Source organism: Arabidopsis thaliana (genome assembly GCF_000001735.4).
Source record: "Arabidopsis thaliana chromosome 1 sequence".
In the NCBI taxonomy this organism is placed as follows: Eukaryota; Viridiplantae; Streptophyta; class Magnoliopsida; order Brassicales; family Brassicaceae; genus Arabidopsis; species Arabidopsis thaliana.
Window position 1 is genome coordinate 8,332,579 of NC_003070.9, and position 17,741 is coordinate 8,350,319.

The 17,741-nt window shown below is 36.4% G+C and overlaps 7 protein-coding genes across 16 annotated transcripts; 4 read left to right on the forward strand and 3 right to left on the reverse strand.

The window, feature by feature from the left end:
• The first annotated feature begins 283 nt into the window (after window positions 1-283).
• On the forward strand, window positions 284-3,836 carry CSLA03 (cellulose synthase-like A3). 4 transcript variants are annotated; one of them, NM_180621.3, is made up of 9 exons: window positions 284-537; window positions 1,246-1,404; window positions 1,504-1,836; window positions 1,933-2,031; window positions 2,142-2,394; window positions 2,478-2,725; window positions 2,810-3,123; window positions 3,210-3,404; window positions 3,490-3,807. In NM_180621.3, exons 2-9 carry the CDS (start codon window positions 1,339-1,341, stop codon window positions 3,650-3,652), a joined length of 1,671 nt encoding a protein of 556 aa, NP_850952.1. In that variant the 5' UTR covers window positions 284-537; window positions 1,246-1,338; the 3' UTR covers window positions 3,653-3,807. The 4 variants fall into 4 exon arrangements, with proteins under 4 accessions (NP_850952.1, NP_173762.4, NP_001320605.1 ...); NM_102197.5 differs by lacking the exon at window positions 284-537 and having other exon boundaries at window positions 894-1,404; window positions 3,490-3,836; NM_001332604.1 differs by lacking the exon at window positions 284-537 and having other exon boundaries at window positions 894-1,404; window positions 1,933-2,394; window positions 3,490-3,835.
• Window positions 3,837-4,014: 178 nt separating this feature from the next.
• Window positions 4,015-6,249, forward strand: ARF1 (ADP-ribosylation factor 1). Its single transcript, NM_102198.5, has 7 exons — window positions 4,015-4,227; window positions 4,640-4,801; window positions 4,931-5,001; window positions 5,155-5,274; window positions 5,362-5,480; window positions 5,614-5,695; window positions 5,790-6,249. Exons 2-7 carry the CDS (start codon window positions 4,654-4,656, stop codon window positions 5,793-5,795), a joined length of 546 nt encoding a protein of 181 aa, NP_564195.1. The 5' UTR covers window positions 4,015-4,227; window positions 4,640-4,653; the 3' UTR covers window positions 5,796-6,249.
• An 840-nt stretch (window positions 6,250-7,089) lies between these two features.
• On the forward strand, window positions 7,090-8,494 carry AT1G23500 (GDSL-like Lipase/Acylhydrolase superfamily protein; the record flags this gene model as incomplete). The annotated part of the gene is made up of 5 exons (NM_102199.1): window positions 7,090-7,348; window positions 7,460-7,590; window positions 7,675-7,902; window positions 7,993-8,248; window positions 8,331-8,494. The coding sequence occupies 5 exons, from the start codon at window positions 7,090-7,092 to the stop codon at window positions 8,492-8,494; spliced, it is 1,038 nt and encodes a 345-aa protein (NP_173764.1).
• A 315-nt stretch (window positions 8,495-8,809) lies between these two features.
• Window positions 8,810-10,218, reverse strand: AT1G23510 (OBP32pep protein). Of its 3 annotated transcripts, none has more exons than NM_102200.3 (5): window positions 10,006-10,218; window positions 9,770-9,919; window positions 9,499-9,645; window positions 9,262-9,408; window positions 8,871-9,175 (listed from the first exon to the last, which is right to left on the reverse strand). In NM_102200.3, exons 1-5 carry the CDS (start codon window positions 10,066-10,068, stop codon window positions 9,104-9,106), a joined length of 579 nt encoding a protein of 192 aa, NP_564196.3. In that variant the 5' UTR covers window positions 10,069-10,218; the 3' UTR covers window positions 8,871-9,103. The 3 variants fall into 3 exon arrangements, with proteins under 3 accessions (NP_973898.2, NP_564196.3, NP_001321557.1); NM_001332605.1 differs by having other exon boundaries at window positions 9,770-9,915; window positions 10,006-10,188; NM_202169.3 differs by having other exon boundaries at window positions 8,810-9,175; window positions 9,770-10,165.
• Window positions 10,219-10,845: 627 nt separating this feature from the next.
• On the reverse strand, window positions 10,846-12,261 carry AT1G23520 (hypothetical protein (DUF220)). 4 transcript variants are annotated; one of them, NM_001332607.1, is made up of 4 exons: window positions 12,038-12,261; window positions 11,640-11,918; window positions 11,411-11,540; window positions 10,846-11,297 (listed from the first exon to the last, which is right to left on the reverse strand). In NM_001332607.1, the coding sequence occupies exons 1-4, from the start codon at window positions 12,095-12,097 to the stop codon at window positions 10,993-10,995; spliced, it is 774 nt and encodes a 257-aa protein (NP_001323392.1). In that variant the 5' UTR covers window positions 12,098-12,261; the 3' UTR covers window positions 10,846-10,992. The 4 variants fall into 4 exon arrangements, with proteins under 4 accessions (NP_001323392.1, NP_001185072.1, NP_173766.1 ...); NM_001198143.1 differs by having other exon boundaries at window positions 10,846-11,301; NM_102201.2 differs by having other exon boundaries at window positions 10,846-11,301; window positions 11,397-11,540.
• Window positions 12,262-13,016: 755 nt separating this feature from the next.
• AT1G23530 (uncharacterized protein) lies at window positions 13,017-14,155 on the forward strand. The gene has a single exon (NM_102202.4). The coding sequence runs from the start codon at window positions 13,283-13,285 to the stop codon at window positions 13,850-13,852; it is 570 nt and encodes a 189-aa protein (NP_173767.1). The 5' UTR covers window positions 13,017-13,282; the 3' UTR covers window positions 13,853-14,155.
• A 93-nt stretch (window positions 14,156-14,248) lies between these two features.
• Window positions 14,249-17,490, reverse strand: PERK12 (Protein kinase superfamily protein; the record flags this gene model as incomplete). 2 transcript variants are annotated; one of them, NM_102203.3, is made up of 8 exons in its annotated part: window positions 14,249-14,609; window positions 14,700-14,861; window positions 14,947-15,094; window positions 15,249-15,325; window positions 15,415-15,485; window positions 15,584-15,670; window positions 15,753-16,244; window positions 16,329-17,208. In NM_102203.3, the coding sequence occupies 8 exons, from the start codon at window positions 17,206-17,208 to the stop codon at window positions 14,364-14,366; spliced, it is 2,163 nt and encodes a 720-aa protein (NP_173768.2). In that variant the 3' UTR covers window positions 14,249-14,363. The 2 variants fall into 2 exon arrangements, with proteins under 2 accessions (NP_173768.2, NP_001320243.1); NM_001332608.1 differs by lacking the exons at window positions 14,249-14,609; window positions 14,700-14,861; window positions 14,947-15,094 and having other exon boundaries at window positions 15,214-15,325; window positions 16,329-17,490.
• Window positions 17,491-17,741: the final 251 nt, after the last annotated feature.

Genomic DNA, 17,741 nt, shown 5'->3' on the forward strand with positions numbered 1-17,741 from the left:
ATATATATATTTGTCAAACAATTATTTTCTAATTAATATTCCCAATTTGTGTGTAGCTGTAAACATCAATGACCAATGCCAACCCATTTTATTTACTCTTTCAATAACAACTCAACAACTACATCACCTAAGAATAAGATATAGTCTTGGCTTGCAATTTGCCTGTAATGTGAAATCAAATGATCGATTATATGGTATAATAATATAATGATAACATATTAATTCCCTCATATGGTATGAATAGTGAATTGGTTTTGTCTATATCCATAAGAATGAAAATAAAGAAATAATTTCCTTAAAACAAAGAAATAACCAAACTATATGCTATAATGGACCCGGAGAATCTAAGTCGTGCGAGAATAATGATTTTGTTTACCATTAAAAACAAATAATTGTTCATGCTCATTCCATTTCCAAATTATTCTGAACAAACAAGATAGAGAGAGTGCAAGTTGTAAGAAGCAGATTTTTTTTGGTTTTTCTCTAAAACCAAACTAAGGAGATCTCTAAGTTGTGGCAGAGAAGAAAGCTTCTAAGGTAAAATCACAAACTCTCCACTTTTTCCAATATCTTATTGACTCATATTGCATTTGCTTTCAAGTTCTGATAAATCTCTAAAAGGTTTATGACTTTTAGAATTACTCTTTTTGATATTTAAACACATTGTTCATATGACTATGCAGATCCAGATCATTGTTTTTTTTCCAGCTTTTGAAACTAAACATTCACAAATCCAACCCTACATCATATTCCTTGTGACAACATTGTTGTTTTTTTGTTGTCTATATGTTTTTCAAGTAATACAAGTATAGAAAAAGCTTTATCTACAATATTTTCATCCTGAAAAGAAGCCAAAAGCAAATTTGTTACAACATTCTTGATAAAATAACACGTCATTAGAGAATTAACAAAGTTTTGAAGCAGAGGGAGGAATGTTCAATACTAGAAAATTAAGACCAAAAAGTCAACATCACTTTTATAAGAGAAAAAAACGAGTACAACTGTAACATTTACTTCGACTTTATCTACGAGAGTATTGAACAAGTGGGATGCAATTGACAACCTAAATCATGGCTCATAGTTACAAATTATATATGACTAATCATTTTCCTTTTCTCTTAAAGTTGTTTATAGTTTAGACAATAATAATAGGAGATGAAGAGAATGTGATGCTACTAACTCTTATTTAAATGAGGAATATAAACAAGATCTGGTCCTGACATTGTTATGAATCTTCAAACTCAGGACACAAACCAAGATCTCGTGTAGAGGAAAAAAAACCTTTCCTCCATGTTTAAGTTTTGAGCTTCTGGTTGGTTTCAAGTCCTGTGGAGAAAAATGTCACCATTTTTGAAGTTCTTTCTCTTTCTCTATGATTATCTTTCACCTTCCTCTTTCTTTCTGGTAAATCATTTCATCTCTCTCTGTTTTACATACTCTTGATGATTCTTGATTTCACAATTTATTTAATCCTTTTTTTTTCTTGGTTTTGTGGGGTTTAAGGTCCAAAGAAATACCTTAGGAGCATCATTAGATACTACAGATGGGGTTGTGAGAAGTGGCATAATTGGAGAGATTATATACATTTGGAAGCAGACAAGAATCTTTGTCTTTATACCAATCTTGAAATGCTTAGTGACAATATGTTTGGTAATGTCCCTTTTGTTGTTCATAGAAAGAGTTTATATGAGCATAGTAGTAGTGTTTGTGAAATTACTTAGACGAACACCTGAGAAAGTACACAAGTGGGAACCTATAAACGATGATGACCTTGAGCTTGCCAATACAAACTACCCAATGGTTCTCATTCAGATCCCAATGTACAATGAAAAAGAGGTAATTATGATTTTGTTGTAACCAAGATTTTTTTTAATGAATATACATATATTATACAATACTAATGAAGGAATCAAATTCTTGTTGTTGTCACAGGTTTGTCAGTTATCTATAGGAGCAGCCTGTAGACTTTCTTGGCCATTGGATCGAATGATAGTTCAAGTACTTGATGATTCCACAGATCCAGCTAGTAAGGTCCTTTGTTCAATTTTTTTCCCCCCAAAAATCTTTGGTTTATATGTATGATTGGTTCCTCAACTATATATGGAACGTTTTTGACATATGAAATGATTTGGAAAAGACAGGAATTGGTGAATGCGGAATGTGATAAATGGGCGAGGAAAGGTATAAACATAATGTCAGAGATTAGAGACAACAGAATTGGATACAAAGCAGGAGCATTAAAGGCAGGAATGATGCACAACTATGTGAAACAATGCGAATTCGTCGCCATTTTCGATGCTGATTTTCAGCCTGATCCTGACTTTCTTGAACGAACCATTCCTTTTCTTATTCACAACCATGAAATCTCTCTTGTTCAATGCCGTTGGAAGTTTGGTAAAGTCATATCTTTTTTGAAAAATAATAGTTATTATTTTGTTAAGTCAAATTGGCTAATGGAGAGAATGTGTTACATGTAGTGAATGCAAACGAGTGCTTAATGACAAGAATGCAAGAGATGTCACTAAACTACCATTTTGTGGCTGAGCAAGAATCTGGATCTTCAATACATGCTTTCTTTGGATTCAATGGAACCGCGGGTGTATGGAGAATCGCAGCTTTAAACGAAGCTGGAGGATGGAAAGATCGAACAACCGTAGAAGATATGGATTTAGCAGTAAGAGCTTGTCTTCATGGTTGGAAATTTGTCTATGTCCATGACGTCGAGGTACTACTACTATAACCCTTTTAAACTCAAGCAAAACATAACAAGATTTCATTCAAGACATTATTAAGTAATCTAACATTTCAGGTGAAAAATGAATTGCCAAGTACATTCAAAGCATACAGGTTTCAGCAACATAGATGGTCTTGTGGACCAGCTAATCTATGGAGGAAGATGACAATGGAAATCTTACAGAACAAGAAAGTGTCGGCCTGGAAGAAATTGTATCTCATATACAATTTCTTCTTCATAAGGAAGATTGTAGTACACATCTTCACATTTGTCTTCTACTGTCTGATATTACCAACAACTGTGCTATTCCCTGAGCTCCAAGTTCCTAAATGGGCAACTGTTTATTTTCCTACTACAATCACTATCCTTAACGCAATCGCTACACCTCGGTAACAACATCTCTACTGTTCAAGTAAAACTCTGTTTTCTCATTTCCTAGTATGATAAAAAGTTTGACATATATTGTCTACTGCAGATCACTCCATCTTCTTGTCTTTTGGATCTTATTCGAGAATGTAATGTCGATGCATCGCACAAAAGCGACATTCATCGGGTTACTAGAGGCAGGACGGGTTAACGAATGGGTTGTTACTGAAAAATTAGGTGACACTCTCAAGTCTAAGTTAATAGGTAAAGCTACAACTAAGCTTTATACCAGATTTGGACAAAGGTACTCTTAACTTAAAAACACACACACAATTACAATTTTTAAGCATTTTGAAATGTTGTAACTAATTTTAGTTAACATTTTGCAGACTCAACTGGAGAGAACTCGTTGTTGGATTATATATATTCTTCTGCGGATGTTACGATTTCGCATATGGAGGATCATACTTTTATGTTTATCTGTTTTTACAGTCTTGTGCATTTTTTGTTGCTGGAGTTGGTTATATTGGCACATTTGTTCCAACTGTTTAGATTAGACTTTTGTATTTGAGAGCAAATGTGTTTTTGCTATTTGATTAGACCAAATTAGAGATTGGATCTTGGTTACTTAAACCAAGTTAACTCTTCCAATATTCATACTCAAAATGTAATTTTTTAAATGGTGTTATGATCTTAAAATTTGGTTATCGATCATATTCATACGTAACATTTTATGAATTTGTATTTGCCAATTGTGTTCTAGAAAGAAAATTGAGAGAAACATACAAAAAAAACAAGTCAACGTCAATGATTTAAGATGTTGAAAATGACATGGCGGTTTTGGATTGGTTAGATGCAATCCACGGCCAATGACCCATCACGCATGTAAACCGCGTAAGCACAAGGCCCCTCCACGAAAACATTCGTCGAGGGGTATTCTAGGTATTACCGGTGATAATTTATGTGAATTGACGTTTTTATCCTTTGCCTCTATAAAGATCTTCTTCCGTTTTTGCAATTACGGCGTCGCGCATTTAGCGTTGTTTTGAAGCTCTCTCTTTCAAATTCTGTTCGTCTCTCGCGATCTCTCTCTCTCTCTCAGATAGCTCCGAAACTTTCACGCAGAGGTATTATTGATCTAGATCTGAGCTAAGGCATTCTCAATTTTGATTGTTTCAGTGTGTTCTTAGGTTGGGAATTGAATATTCTTGCTTCGATTTAGGATTTTTCTTATGATGATCCGTTGTATCTTTGGGTAATGCTTTGGATTTCGATGTTTTTGGTTGAAAATTCTGATTTCGATCTGCTGCTGCATCGTTTCAAGTCTGGATCTATGAACATTATCTTCGATTTCACCTTTTTCTCGTTGTAATTGCTTCAATTAGATTCTGAATTCCGCAAGATCTATACGATGAGGTTTTGTAAACGTTGTTGCATCTGTTTCGATCTGCGTTATTCTAATGATTTATAGTCAACATTTGGAGTTCTCGCTGGTGATCTCTCTTTATGTGATATTGATACTCTGTTTCTGTGTGTTAGTTAAGTGAAGCAGGATGGGATTGTCATTCGCCAAGCTTTTTAGCAGGCTTTTTGCCAAGAAGGAGATGAGAATTCTGATGGTTGGTCTTGATGCTGCTGGTAAGACCACCATTTTGTACAAGCTCAAGCTCGGAGAGATTGTAACCACCATTCCCACTATTGGTAAGCTTAAACATCATTTCATAATTCAGTGTTTCAAAAGCTTAGTTCCATCAACTTTGTTCATACCATTCATACAAAATTTTGTCTTCCACCTGCCGTGATGATTAAACTACTACAAACTGTGGACAGGGTTCAATGTGGAGACTGTGGAGTACAAGAACATCAGTTTCACAGTGTGGGATGTCGGCGGTCAGGATAAGGTATAAGATTATCCAACTCTAAAGCATTAAGAATTCTTTTTTTTTTGCATCACTACCTGGGGATCTTTTTCCTACTGTGTCTTGGTATTATTGTTGATGAACATAGAATTACACAAACTCACATGTCGCAAAACCTCCACTTCTTGTTGTCAGATCCGTCCCTTGTGGAGGCATTACTTCCAGAACACCCAAGGTCTTATCTTTGTGGTGGACAGCAATGACAGAGACCGTGTTGTTGAGGCTAGAGATGAATTGCACCGAATGTTGAATGAGGTCTGTATCAAGTGTTATATCTTTGCCTGTTGTATTGAATTCTTCATGTTTAGATGATTCAGTAAACTGTTTGTCGGGGTTTTACAGGACGAGCTGCGTGATGCTGTTCTGCTCGTATTTGCTAACAAGCAGGATCTCCCAAATGCTATGAATGCAGCTGAGATCACGGATAAGCTTGGTCTCCACTCTCTCCGTCAGCGTCACTGGTAAATAAAAACATTATAATCTCCCCTGCTTCCCTCATGTTGATTTGTTCTCCTGCACATAACGTTTCTTATGATATAGTTCCAAAGATTTATCACCTCTCTGATTGATTTTATGTCTACGAACTCTCTCCAGGTACATCCAGAGCACATGTGCCACTTCAGGCGAGGGGCTTTACGAAGGTCTTGACTGGTTGTCCAACAACATTGCCGGCAAGGTAAATTATCACAAACAACAATTTTGATTTGTGGATCAGTATTTTGAAGCAAATCGTGATTCTTGTTTCTGTGTTCTTGTTACTGGTTGTGCAGGCGTAGAGGGAAAGTTCGTGGTGGAGTTGATTTGCTGAGCAAATCTGGATGCAGGGGCAAACATTATCTGAATTTTTTTTTTGGTTTCCGTTTTCGTTATTGTTCTGCTTTTTTTTTTGGGATATGTCGATGGATTTTGTGATTGTACGTAGAACTTAGAAAAAAACTACCTTTTATATAGTTTTGGTAAAACTGTAATCGAAGATTTCACCTACTGCTTTCGTGGTTTTGGTCACATTTTACTTGTGCACTTTGATTCATATGTTGGAATGCGGTTTCGTTGGCACCTGCTACACGAAACTTGATGATTTTGCTAGTATTTGTCATATGAATCAAGTAGAGGAAAGCCATGACCAGTAGGCGAAATGCTAGAGTGTGGCAGAAGAGGAATGAGTAGACAATTTAATCATAAATCCACTTGTTTGAAAAAAAAGTTAACATTCAAAATTCTTTGCTGGCATCCTCTAATCCCTTTAATATTTCCAAATTCTCGCACTTTTTGAACACCACATTCATTTTTGTCAGAATATTGCGTTCTTAATTTGTCTAGAATAAGCACACTAAAACTAATAATTATCTTAACAACCATGGAATAACATAAATTATCTGTTTTTCTTTATAATATTTTTGTAGAATTGTAGGTTAATGAAATGTATAAATTGTGATTCTAAGAGTATATATGAATAGTACAATTGTACGGTTGGAACTATTTTGCGGATTACTGTTCAAAATTAATGTGTTTAAAGGTCACTGATTTACTTTCTTATTCTGCCAGCCATTAAGGGAACGTTAATCATCATTTTGACTAGAGTGATAGTTGCAAGGACGATATTAAATACAGTATTTGATAAGCAATTAAGGAAAATAAAAGAAACAGAAACAGAAACAGAAGATTTGAGTTTATTGAAGAAGGAATTTAGAGTGATTGGAGTTTTAATAAGTTTTGAGATGATTTTGGTGAATTTTGGTGAATTAGGAAATTTGTCACTAAAATTTCCTCAAATCTCACCTAAAACCATGAGATTTATATGTTTGAATTTTAAACTAAGAAAATTCCCTATAATCTCACCTAAAGTCACTCAAATCACTTCAAATTATCAAAGATTAATTCATTGGATTTGATTTGTTTTCCAAAATTAAACAAGATACCAATTATTAAAAAATAAAGATCCCGTTGATTTTGGATGTACAACTTTTCCGAACTAGTCGTATATAAATACTAGCTTCTTTGACGTCGACTATAGCAGCTTTTCATTTGATATACAAATATTCATCAATATATACATAGACACCAAAAAACATGAATTTTTCTTTACTTTCTACAATGCTAATGGCATTGTCTTCTGTTTGCTTGTTTTTTGTTGGTTATGCGCAGCAATTTTCAGGAAGTGTAGCAGTTTCAGCACTTTTCGCTTTCGGAGACTCGATACTCGATACCGGCAATAACAACAATCTAAACACTCTTTCCAAATGCAATTTCTTTCCGTATGGTAGAAATTTTATAGGCGGAAAAGCTACTGGAAGATTTGGAAATGGAAGAGTTTTCTCGGATATGATTGGTATATCTATCAACGTTAACATCTACTATATCTTTATACACCTCGACACAACTATATAATGTTACTGATTTACCTAATATTTATGATTTGATATTAGTCTTTTTTGTGCAGCCGAAGGTTTGAATGTAAAAAAACTCTTACCCGCTTACCGCGATCCCAACCTTTCGAAGAATGATCTTCCAACCGGTGTTTGTTTTGCATCCGGTGGATCTGGACTTGATGAACGCACTGCCAGATCACAAGTAAAAATTACTTGTGTTGCTTAGAGTTTACATTGTAATCATTCTTGATTATCTTTTATAATATGTTCTCTTGTTGATGTATAGGGAGTTATATGGGTGCCTGATCAGGTGAAAGATTTCAAAGAATATATCATGAAACTAAACGGCGTCGTACGAGATAAAAGAAAAGTAAACGCGATTATATCAAACGCTGTTTATCTAATCTCAGCTGGAAATAACGATCTTGCAATCACCTATCCTACTCTAATGGCACAATATACTGTTTCAACCTACACTGATCTTTTGGTCACTTGGACTGATAATCTTTTAAAGGTACACTATTTTAAAATATTTGTGATAAAACATAATTGTATGATTGGTCTTTTTCGAAATCTATTAATTTTGTTTTTTGGTTATTTGAAGAGTCTATATGCAATGGGTGCAAGAAAGTTTGCGGTTCTTGGAACACTTCCGTTAGGTTGCTTGCCAGGAGCAAGACATACAGGTGGAAATTTTGGGAATATATGCTTAGTCCCTATAAATCAAGTGGCTGCTATATTCAACCAAAAATTATCTGCAAAACTTAACAATCTTCACACAATACTTCCCGGCGCCAAATTTGTCTATGTAGACATGTATAATCCTCTCCTTAATCTCATCAACAATCCTCGGGCTTCAGGTAATGGCCTAACTTAATGAAAAATTAGATATATACGTCAAAAATATAATATGTTATTCTTCTTCGTTGATGGCTATTATAGGGTTCATTGATGTGGCTGATGGATGTTGTTGTATGCCGACATCGCCGGTTCCGTGCCCTGATGCATCTCAGTATGTGTTTTGGGATTTTGCCCACCCGAGCGAGAAGTCATATATGACGATTGCGCCAAAGATTATAGAAGGAATCAAGAAGAATCTTGCATGATCGTTTCCTCTATGTTTTAACTTCGTTAGACATATTTTACACAATGTTCTATTTTCATTTTTTGTTTTGTTTTAAATGTTCTGTTTTCATATTTATTAAGAAAAAGTATTAAAACAAAAAAAAAGTGTATACCACACACCATATGCAAATATATGATATTAAAAAATATGAAAAGACACAAATTGACTATGTATAATCGTCTAATTAAGAACTATTGGTTAGAAACATTTTCTATACATTTAATTTGATGTTATAAAGTGACCATAAGAACATACACTTCTAAAGTCATATGTAATATTCTGCTATTTAAATTTATAAAAAGTGATTTTATAACTTTATTTGATGTTCTATCAATTTGTAGCGGATTTGGGACGTTTCAAATACCTCGGATCATGGCACTTGTAATTTGAAGATCTTCGATCAGAGTTTTCATGGTCTTGATGGTTATCCGACGAACGTACCAAGAAATCGGTGGCAGATTAAAAATAAAAGAAGGCTTAAACATCTGGTCCAATGTCACTTTCGACCCAATCCTTCCTTGTCCGCGGCTACATCTTTCGTATTCTTCTGTACTCTTCGGCTTCTTTTGTTTGCACAAGCGTTCTGAATCTACGTATAGCGGCTCCACTTTATACTGACAAACATGTTTATGAACATCTTATTCTTTACCGTATATTGTACCTGTCAAAAATAAGCAAGAGAAACCCAAATTAAATCTTTTCCAAGATTGAAAAAAATGGATTGATTCTCATGAGGGAAGTTTTTACGGTAAGGACTTGTCGGTGTTCGATAAAATTTGCAATTATCGGGATAGTTCCAGATAACCAAAGGAAGTTCCAGGCCACAGCTTTCTTGGTGTCCACAAGCTGCCCTTTCCCGGTATCCGGCGACACAACTTTTCTTGATATGTTTTCCTTTCATAAGAAGAAAACTATGACACACTCTCAAATCTTGTTATCATTATTTTATTTGAATCAATGAAATGATAAGTTAAAAGAAGAAACCAAAAGTTGGCGTCCTTTGATGATTCTGAAGTATGGTTGGTTGTCTGGATTAGTTAAAACGTTGTAAGCTGCTTGAGGAGGCAATCCTAATGTAAATTGCATTTCTATAGTTGACATACCCCATTCTAGATCATTTCTTCTTTCCACCTTCAAACATTACAAAAGAAAAGATCTTTATTCTTAATTCTATATACCATTTTGAAAGGCAAAGAATCAAAAATATTGTCTTTGTTAGCTGATTTTTATTTATTTTAACTGATTTGGTCTTTACCTTCACATTAGGAGGAGCATCATTCCATTGTTCCTTCTTCTCTGTATCTCTCCAAAGTTTTAATTGCTGTTTCATTTCATCTCTCGCCTCATGAGTGTTTGTCTCTGACTTTGACTTAAATTTCGCATTCTCAGATCTCTCGGACTCTGCCTACAACAACAAACATAATCATTATCTATTGATTGTTTATTTGTTTTGAGTTCTCGGGTTGTATAATTGATGGAAATGAAACTGACCTTGTGAGGAAGCTGTTGAGTGTTTTGATTGATCCAGCTACCAAATCCAGGAAATACACCCATGTTCTCTCTTAAACTTTAGTCCACAAAGAGAAAATGACGATCCAAAGATAGATGGATGGATGTATGTAGAGACAAACAGAGAGTTGACTTACAGAGGAAAAGAAGTCAACGGCACAATTTAAGGTTTCAGGGACCTTAGATAAAAAAGATGGATTCAGATTTAGACAAAAATGTAATATGAAATTGAGAGAATACCGAAGGTGGATTGTACCATACGTTACCATAAAAAAAAAGGAGAAACAGGGCAGCTCATGTCTCGTGACTTCTTTCTTGTCGTACAAGCGACAGGTACATGAGGAATGTTTCTGCTGTGTCCTACGTGAAATCCGAGTTCATGAACTTATATCCGTAATTACAAGAAGAATGAAAAGTATGTATAGTCCACGTGAATTTTCCCAAACTATTTTTGACTGGTGTTAAAAAATATGTTCATTGACCTTTTAATATCATATGAGAGAAAATTGCAAAACTCAAATCCAAAATGTAGCAGTTTCATAAATAATTGTGAGGGTTTCTAAAAAAACGTTTGATTAAAATTTGAGTATAACAGATTTAAAAATGTTTGCGAATCACGTTTACTTTACACATATGTTTGCGAATTAATAGCTTTAGGTGTTTTTTACTTTTCATTTTTAGAATATGCTTAATTACCAGTTCAAATTTAATCAGATTTTTTTAGTTGAAACGACTATAGGTTTAGATTTTTATTTTGCAGATGTCCCTTCAAAAGATGCTAAAATAATACAGTTTTTTTTTCCCAATATTTACTTGTTAATATTAACATTTAACACGATACTCATTTTTTTTATTCGGTATAAAGAATACACTTGTTAAGATGAATGAAGTGATTATAAAGATTAGTATTTGTCCTCTTCGGATTTATACTATAGTGATTTAGAAACCTATCGAATGTTTGAGGGCATTTCAAACGCCTCGGAGCTTGGCGCCCATATCTTGAAGATCTTGTATCAGAGCCTTAGTAATCTTGATGGTGATATCACGGATGTACCAAGAAAGCGGTGGCAGATTAAAAGGAAAAGAAGGCTGAAAGGTCTGGTTCATTTTCACCTTCGACGCAATCTTTCCTTGTCCACCACTACATTTATGGTATTCTTCTCGACTTTTTGGCTTCATTTGCTTGCACAAACGTTTTGAATCTACGTATATTGGCTCCACTTTCCAACTACCCTCAAAACTTTTCATGAACATCATTTTCCTTTTCATATATACTGCCTACGACAACAAGCACGAGATTAATTTTTCCAATAATTAATAATGAACAAAAAGATTGATTATATTCTCTTGATAGATAGAAATAAGTTCCTTACAGAAAGATTCTTACGGTTTTCGACGAAATCTAGACTTATCGGGATAGTTCCCGACCATGAAAGAAACTTCCAGGCCACAGCTTTCTCTGCCTCCACCGTCTGGCTCGATCCATTATCCGTCAACACATTTCTTGATACGTTATCCTTCGTAAGAAAAAAATATCACATTCTCAAAAATTGTTAATATAATAATACTCTTATACTCATTTGAATCATACAATGATAAGAACATAAAAGAAAAACCAGAAGTTCGTGGCGTTGGTTAATTATTCTTGAGTATGATTGGTTGTCGGGATTAGTCAAAACGTCGTAGGCTGCTTGAGGAGGCAATCCTAATGTAAATACCATGTCCACATGGCAAAGACCATCTTCTGTTTCCACCTTCACCTTAGCAGGGACATCTTCCCATTGTTCTTTCTTCTCTGCATGTCTCCAAAGTTTTAGTTGCTCCTTCATCTCATTTCTCTCTTCGTGATCAGTATTTTTTATTTCTGACCTTGACTTAGATTTCACATTCTCAGCCTACAACAACAAACATATATAATTATGCATTATCTAATAATCTCTAAAATTGACCGATATTGTATTCGTACTTATATTTAACTTCCTAGAGTTCTCATATTGATGGAAATGAAACTGACCTTAGGAGGCTCTTGAGTGTTATGGTTGATCAAGCCACCAAATCCAGGAAATATACCCATTCCACTCTTAAAATTTAGTCGATAGAGAGAAAATGACGATCCAAAGAGAGTGTCCGAGAGAAAGATGATATAGAGACAAAGAGATAGTTGACTTAAGGAGGGAAATATGCCAAAAGACAAAGAGATGGTTTCAGGGACCGTAGATAAAAGTTGGATTAAGATTTAGACAAAATATAGTAAGAAACTGAAATAATAAGCGAAGGTGAAGTGTGTAGGGTACGTTTACTTACGGCAGAGAAAAAAAAAACTAGGAAGCTCAATTCTTGTGACTTCTTTCTTGACGTACAAGCAAGAGCTACATGAGGAATGTTAATGGACCTATAAGCCCACTAGGATTAGTGAGGGAATGAAAGATTTTCTTAAAAGAAAAAAAATCCTTTGCGGCTAGCGTTGATATAGATACTGTAGATAGAAGGCACAATTTAGTGAAGGGAAAAAAAAGATAAATCAAAATCAACCACAGGTAACATTCAACTATTTAAAGAGACACAGTTTAGTGAAAGAAAACAAAAATGGCATGAAAAGAACACAAAAATGTGCGTTACTATTTACTAATCCCTATCCCTACGTTGTTTAAAACTTTAAACCAATTTTTTTATTTTTTGTCAATGAACTTTAAACCATATAATTAGAACGTATTGTGTGTAAAACAGTGAGTAATGGGAATATAAAGGAGTCAATGATTGGTAAAGCCCACTCCATAAATCTTTTGAATTTTATTGGGAAAGAGTAAATTGTACAAAATCCCACTTTATTCCAGATTTTTGTTCCAAAGTTCAACTCTCTTCCTTGCACTTACACATCACAAAGAATATCTTTAGTGTTCTTTCTTTATAAAAAGAAAAGAAAGAAAAACAACAAAGAATGTTCTCTCAATTTTAAAAATCTTGGTTTCAGACGCATTAGTCTTTTATTCCTTGCATTACCTGTCGCTTTTGTATGATACAATATTAAATAGTAACTTCTTCAAACCAAAAATTCTACTAATAATGCATTACCCCTAATCTCACATGGAATGAAGCATATTCACATTTCTTGTTTCACAAGTACCTTCTGAGTAACCCTCCTTGATCTCTACTCAAGGAACTCCACAAAAATTAAAATCTCACAACTCCAACATCTTCTTATAACACGTCTTGATTTATCTTTAAGAACCAAACAAAAAACCAAAACCTAGAAGAGAAAATGGGAGATCAAGGAGTACAACAAATGCAACAGCCTATTGTTGTGTATCCAAACGCTTACAATAAACAGTATCCAGACCCTTCTACAAAACCTTCTTCTTCCTCTGGCTCAAGCGGAAACTTTGGGACGGTCTTCATAGTCCTAGCCGTGATCTTTGTCTTGTCGGCTCTTGCTTGTGTCTTTGGAAGGCTATGTAACCGTGAAAGCCGCGCGGCTAAGCAGCAACATAGCAAGCATCCGAAGCATGAGAAAGCTTCTTCCAAGAAGAGCCGTGAGATTCGGCCTGTGGAGCGTGAGCCGAGGGAGAGAGGTGATATGGATTTTGGTTTCGATATGAAACGGCCTGAACCAATTGAGAAACCTTCTGGAAGAGACGGAGGAGAGGACATAGAATTCGGGTTTGATAACAAGAGAGGTGAAAGAGGCCGCGAAGGCGGAGGCGGAGGAGGACCACCTCCACCGAATATCAAACATGCAGTGAGGTTCAAGCTACCGGAAAATGGAGATCATCATTCTAAAGGAGAGATCAGACGTGGAGGTCCTTCCTTCGAGTTCCGACCAGGACACTAATGATCTTAATTTGTTTAAGAACAAATCACTTGATATGTCTTTATTACTTCCTCACTTTCATTTCTTTTGTGCTTTTTTTCTTTTCTGGTTGATTCTTCTTATGGGTATGGAACTTAGTGCTGAAGCTATCAAACTTCTTATTAGTCTCTTGGTGTGATGTATAAAGTCGTCTCTCTACATATCAAAGGTACTAAATAAAATCCATAATATTTCTGAGTATATTTTGTAAGAATCATGGTTAAAGAATCAACAAATTTATAAGAAGAACGTTTTTTATCAGAATACAGAGTTCTTCACTATCCTCTTCACTCAAACAAAAATTAAGAACACAGAACGGAGATACAAATAACTCTTTCACAACTTATCTAGGTTCTATTTCTTTCTTTTTTCTGAGGGAACTTCGCCATTAGAGGGCAAAAACTAAAGGCACCTACCAATAAATGTAATATACGAAAAGAATGGCTTTAGAACGAGGAGGCAGAGGTATCTGTTACTTTCACCTATTGTATGATCAGAACCGTCGGTTGTTGAAAGGCCGAGTCTCAGATTCATTCCCTGAGAAATCTGAAGAGCTTTTGGCAGAGTAGTTTCCACTGTACAATCCTGACTCTACGCTGTTATCACCACCAAACGCCATTTTCCTGAATTTCATAATGTCTTCATTGTATTGCCCTGAGTCATAAGTTGTGCTTTGCCCAATTTTGATTCCGTTGCTAATATCTCCCGAGTCTCCGTCGCAGTCCAATGCTCTCACAACCTTATTTCGAAGAGTAGATAAGTTTTCAGATGTGAGAAATCACTTGTTACTATATATGGGAGCTTTGGACTTTTGGTTAGTCAGAATTACCTGAACCATGCGTGGGCGTTTTGGACCAGAATGTCTAACACATGCAGCGGCTGTCTCGATCATTCTGAAGACTTCATGCTCCACATAACGCTTTTCAAGCCGTGTATCAATCAGTTCGCTTAAATCTCCGGTCTCAATGGCTTTGAGAAGCAGCGGGCGCGCCTGTGAGTTCATTTATAAGTACTATATAAGTATACTAGGGCCAATCTTACTATTATTGAAGAATGTTTGAAAGTTGGATTCTTACCCATTCAACCAAACTCTCTTCTCCTAGAGGCTGAGTCTGGTCAACTGGTTTCCGTCCAGTTACAAGCTCTAAGAGAACAACCCCGAATGAGAATACATCGGATCTATCAGTCAATTTTCCACTTGATGCATATTCCGGCGCTAGGTACCTTAACACAAAACATGTCATGCAGCCATACGATCAATAAAGATTCAGGTTTGATCCAATTTGTTGCCTCAAGCCATATATAACAAACTTTTCATCAGGCATTGGATCAATAAGGTCCAGTTTTGGAGTAGAGTTTGTGATGAATGTTTGCTTACCCGAAGGTTCCCATAACCCGAGTTGAAACATGAGTTTGTGTTGTATCATTGAGTCTAGCAAGTCCAAAATCAGCAACCTAAACATCCAAAAAACAGAACAAGTCTCATTAACTAAAACTTTACAGTCATAAGATAGATTTAACGAAAAGGAGGATTTCATTATTGCCTGAGCTTCATATTCATCATCTAGAAGAATATTTGCTGACTTTATATCTCTGTGAATGATTTTCGGATGACCTGTAAAATAAAACAAGGATATGATTTTTGGCTTCTGTTTAAACTATGAAGTGCATAACCAAAGCACACAACTAAGAAAATGTGAAGGCATTACTTACAGTCTTCGTGAAGATATGCCAACCCTTTGGCTGATCCTATAGCGATCCGGACTCTCTTAGACCACTCTAAAACTGGCAAACCCTTTCCTAAAGCGTAAAGCGAGTCAGTCTAACACGTAAAGCTAAAAAAAAGTCTTATCTATAACGAAAATGGTAACAAGTCACTCACCATGCAAATGATGCTCCAAGGTTTGATTAGAAACATACTCATAGATAAGCAATCTATGCTGGTCTGAAATGCAGTAACCAACCAGAGAGACCAAATGGCGATGATGAACGCGGCTGATGATCTCAACCTCTGCTTTGAATTCACGGTCACCTTGTCCACTTCCAGCTTTAAGCTGCTTAACCGCAACAACTTTACCATCCTGCAATGTACCTTTATAGACACATCCAAATCCGCCTTCTCCAAGAATGTTTTTGCGAGCAAAGCCTTGTGTTATCTCAGCAAGCTCTTCGTAACTGAAATGAGTCTGGCCACTTCCGAGTATAGCAGAGTCAGGTGTGCCACTTGATTGCATTTGATGATGAGGATAACCACCACCAGCTGTACCATAACTGTTTCCCATAGAGGATTGTTGTTGCTGTGAATTGTTATACATTGAACCATTAGGACCAGAGGAGTATCCTTTACCTGGATCTTGACCGTATAAGAATCCATCTACATCAAAAGCAAAGATAGTCAGAGAGATGATTCAAGCACATAGAAGATGATCAGAGAGAGATAAAGGTGAGATTTTTAAACCTGATTTAACAGAGAAATTGGGATGTGGCAAGTACTGTGAGTGATTATAGCTATCAATGTTTCTCTTTTTCTTTCTTCTCACTAAGAACACAACGCCTATAAGCGCCATGATTGCGAAACCGGCTACAGCCATACCAACCATAGTCTTCCCTTGATAGCCGCCACCACCGCCACCGCCATCTCCATTGCCTTGGTTTGGAGTAGGAGTTCCTTTACTAGGGGATGTGAGAGATGGAGACACCACAGGTCCACTAGAAGGAGTTTTGGGTGGTACTGTGGGGAATGGGCTCGGCGGAGCGTTGGGATTAGCCGGAGGAGAAGTGGCTGGTCCTGATGGTTGTATTGGGGGAGGATTGGTAGGGTCTAATGGTGAAGCTGGCGGTGAATTTGTAGGATCTGATGCTGGTGGAGCTGGAGGAGATTGTAACGGTGGTGATTCCGGGTTTGTGGGTCCTACATTCGGCGACGGCGACGATGGAGGAGGCGATTGAAGATCTTGAGACGGAGGAGGGTTGTTGTCATTGGATTCATTTGGTGGAGCAGGTGGTGTTTCGGAATCTTCTGGAGGAGAAGGAGATTCGTTTGACGTCGGTGGCGGCGGAGAAGGGGTTGAATCAACGGGTGGAGAAGAATCGGAAGGTGGAGGTGGAGAATCTGTTAGCGGAGGAAGAATCGAAGGTAAAGGAGGAAGCTGTGAATCTGGAGGAGGAGTGGATGGTTCTGACAGCGGCGGTGTTGATGATGAATCAGCTGGTGGACTAGGAGGAGAGGAATCAACAGGTGGAAGAGCTGAGTTTTCTGATGGAGTCTCTGGTGGAGGAGCGGTATCAGCTGGTGGTGCTGGTGGTGAAGAACTCGGCGACTCGCCTAAGTCTGACATTTTTTTTTTTCTAAGGAAAAAACTAGCTTAGTTTAATTTAATTTAATGATGGATTTTTTCTAAGGCAAAAACTAGGGTTTATAAAATTCCCAGGACCTTGAGAAACAAGGTGGAGAGAGAGGAGAAAATGTACAGACTTTAATTTCTAAAGGTCTCTTCTCTCTCCCTCAAACTTTCCTTTTCCCAGGAAAAATAAAATAAAAACGAATCTAACAAAAAATCGCCATGATCATAGATGATGATGATGATAATAGTCGAAGGCACGTCGTCGTCGTCTCTGTTTTTTTTTTTTTTCCTCATCGTATTGTTTCTTTTGGGACGACACACCTTGATTCTCGGGTTACCGCGTAAATTCAACGAAATCTTTTAAAGTTTAATCGGACCTTTTGCGACCCGACCCGGGTAATCTCATTGAAGAACTTTCTACCACGATGATGTGAAATCTAGATGGGCCTTTATTAAGGACATGATAATAAAGCCCATTACAATGGAATAGATGGACCTTTATCAAGGGCGTGTACTACTGTTCCGAT

Excerpts from the sequence above, each read along its gene's own strand:
- AT1G23530 (NM_102202.4), top strand. The coding sequence starts at position 13,283 with ATGGGAGATCAAGGAGTACAACAAATGCAACAGCCTATTGTTGTGTAT.
- AT1G23520 (NM_102201.2), bottom strand. The coding sequence starts at position 12,097 with ATGGGTATATTTCCTGGATTTGGTGGCTTGATCAACCATAACACTCAA. Across the intron at positions 11,919-12,037 it reads ACACTCAAGAGCCTCCTAAG|GCTGAGAATGTGAAATCTAA; the intron begins GTCAGTTTCATT and ends TTGTTGTTGTAG. Across the intron at positions 11,541-11,639 it reads ACCAACGCCACGAACTTCTG|GATAACGTATCAAGAAATGT; the intron begins GTTTTTCTTTTA and ends TTTCTTACGAAG.
- AT1G23510 (NM_102200.3), bottom strand. The coding sequence starts at position 10,068 with ATGGGTGTATTTCCTGGATTTGGTAGCTGGATCAATCAAAACACTCAA. Across the intron at positions 9,646-9,769 it reads ATGCTCCTCCTAATGTGAAG|GTGGAAAGAAGAAATGATCT; the intron begins GTAAAGACCAAA and ends TAATGTTTGAAG. Across the intron at positions 9,409-9,498 it reads TCAAAGGACGCCAACTTTTG|GAAAACATATCAAGAAAAGT; the intron begins GTTTCTTCTTTT and ends TTCTTATGAAAG.
- CSLA03 (NM_180621.3), top strand. The coding sequence starts at position 1,339 with ATGTCACCATTTTTGAAGTTCTTTCTCTTTCTCTATGATTATCTTTCA. Across the intron at positions 1,405-1,503 it reads CACCTTCCTCTTTCTTTCTG|GTCCAAAGAAATACCTTAGG; the intron begins GTAAATCATTTC and ends GTGGGGTTTAAG. Across the intron at positions 2,726-2,809 it reads TCTATGTCCATGACGTCGAG|GTGAAAAATGAATTGCCAAG; the intron begins GTACTACTACTA and ends CTAACATTTCAG.
- ARF1 (NM_102198.5), top strand. The coding sequence starts at position 4,654 with ATGGGATTGTCATTCGCCAAGCTTTTTAGCAGGCTTTTTGCCAAGAAG. Across the intron at positions 5,275-5,361 it reads TGCACCGAATGTTGAATGAG|GACGAGCTGCGTGATGCTGT; the intron begins GTCTGTATCAAG and ends GGGGTTTTACAG. Across the intron at positions 5,481-5,613 it reads TCTCTCCGTCAGCGTCACTG|GTACATCCAGAGCACATGTG; the intron begins GTAAATAAAAAC and ends AACTCTCTCCAG.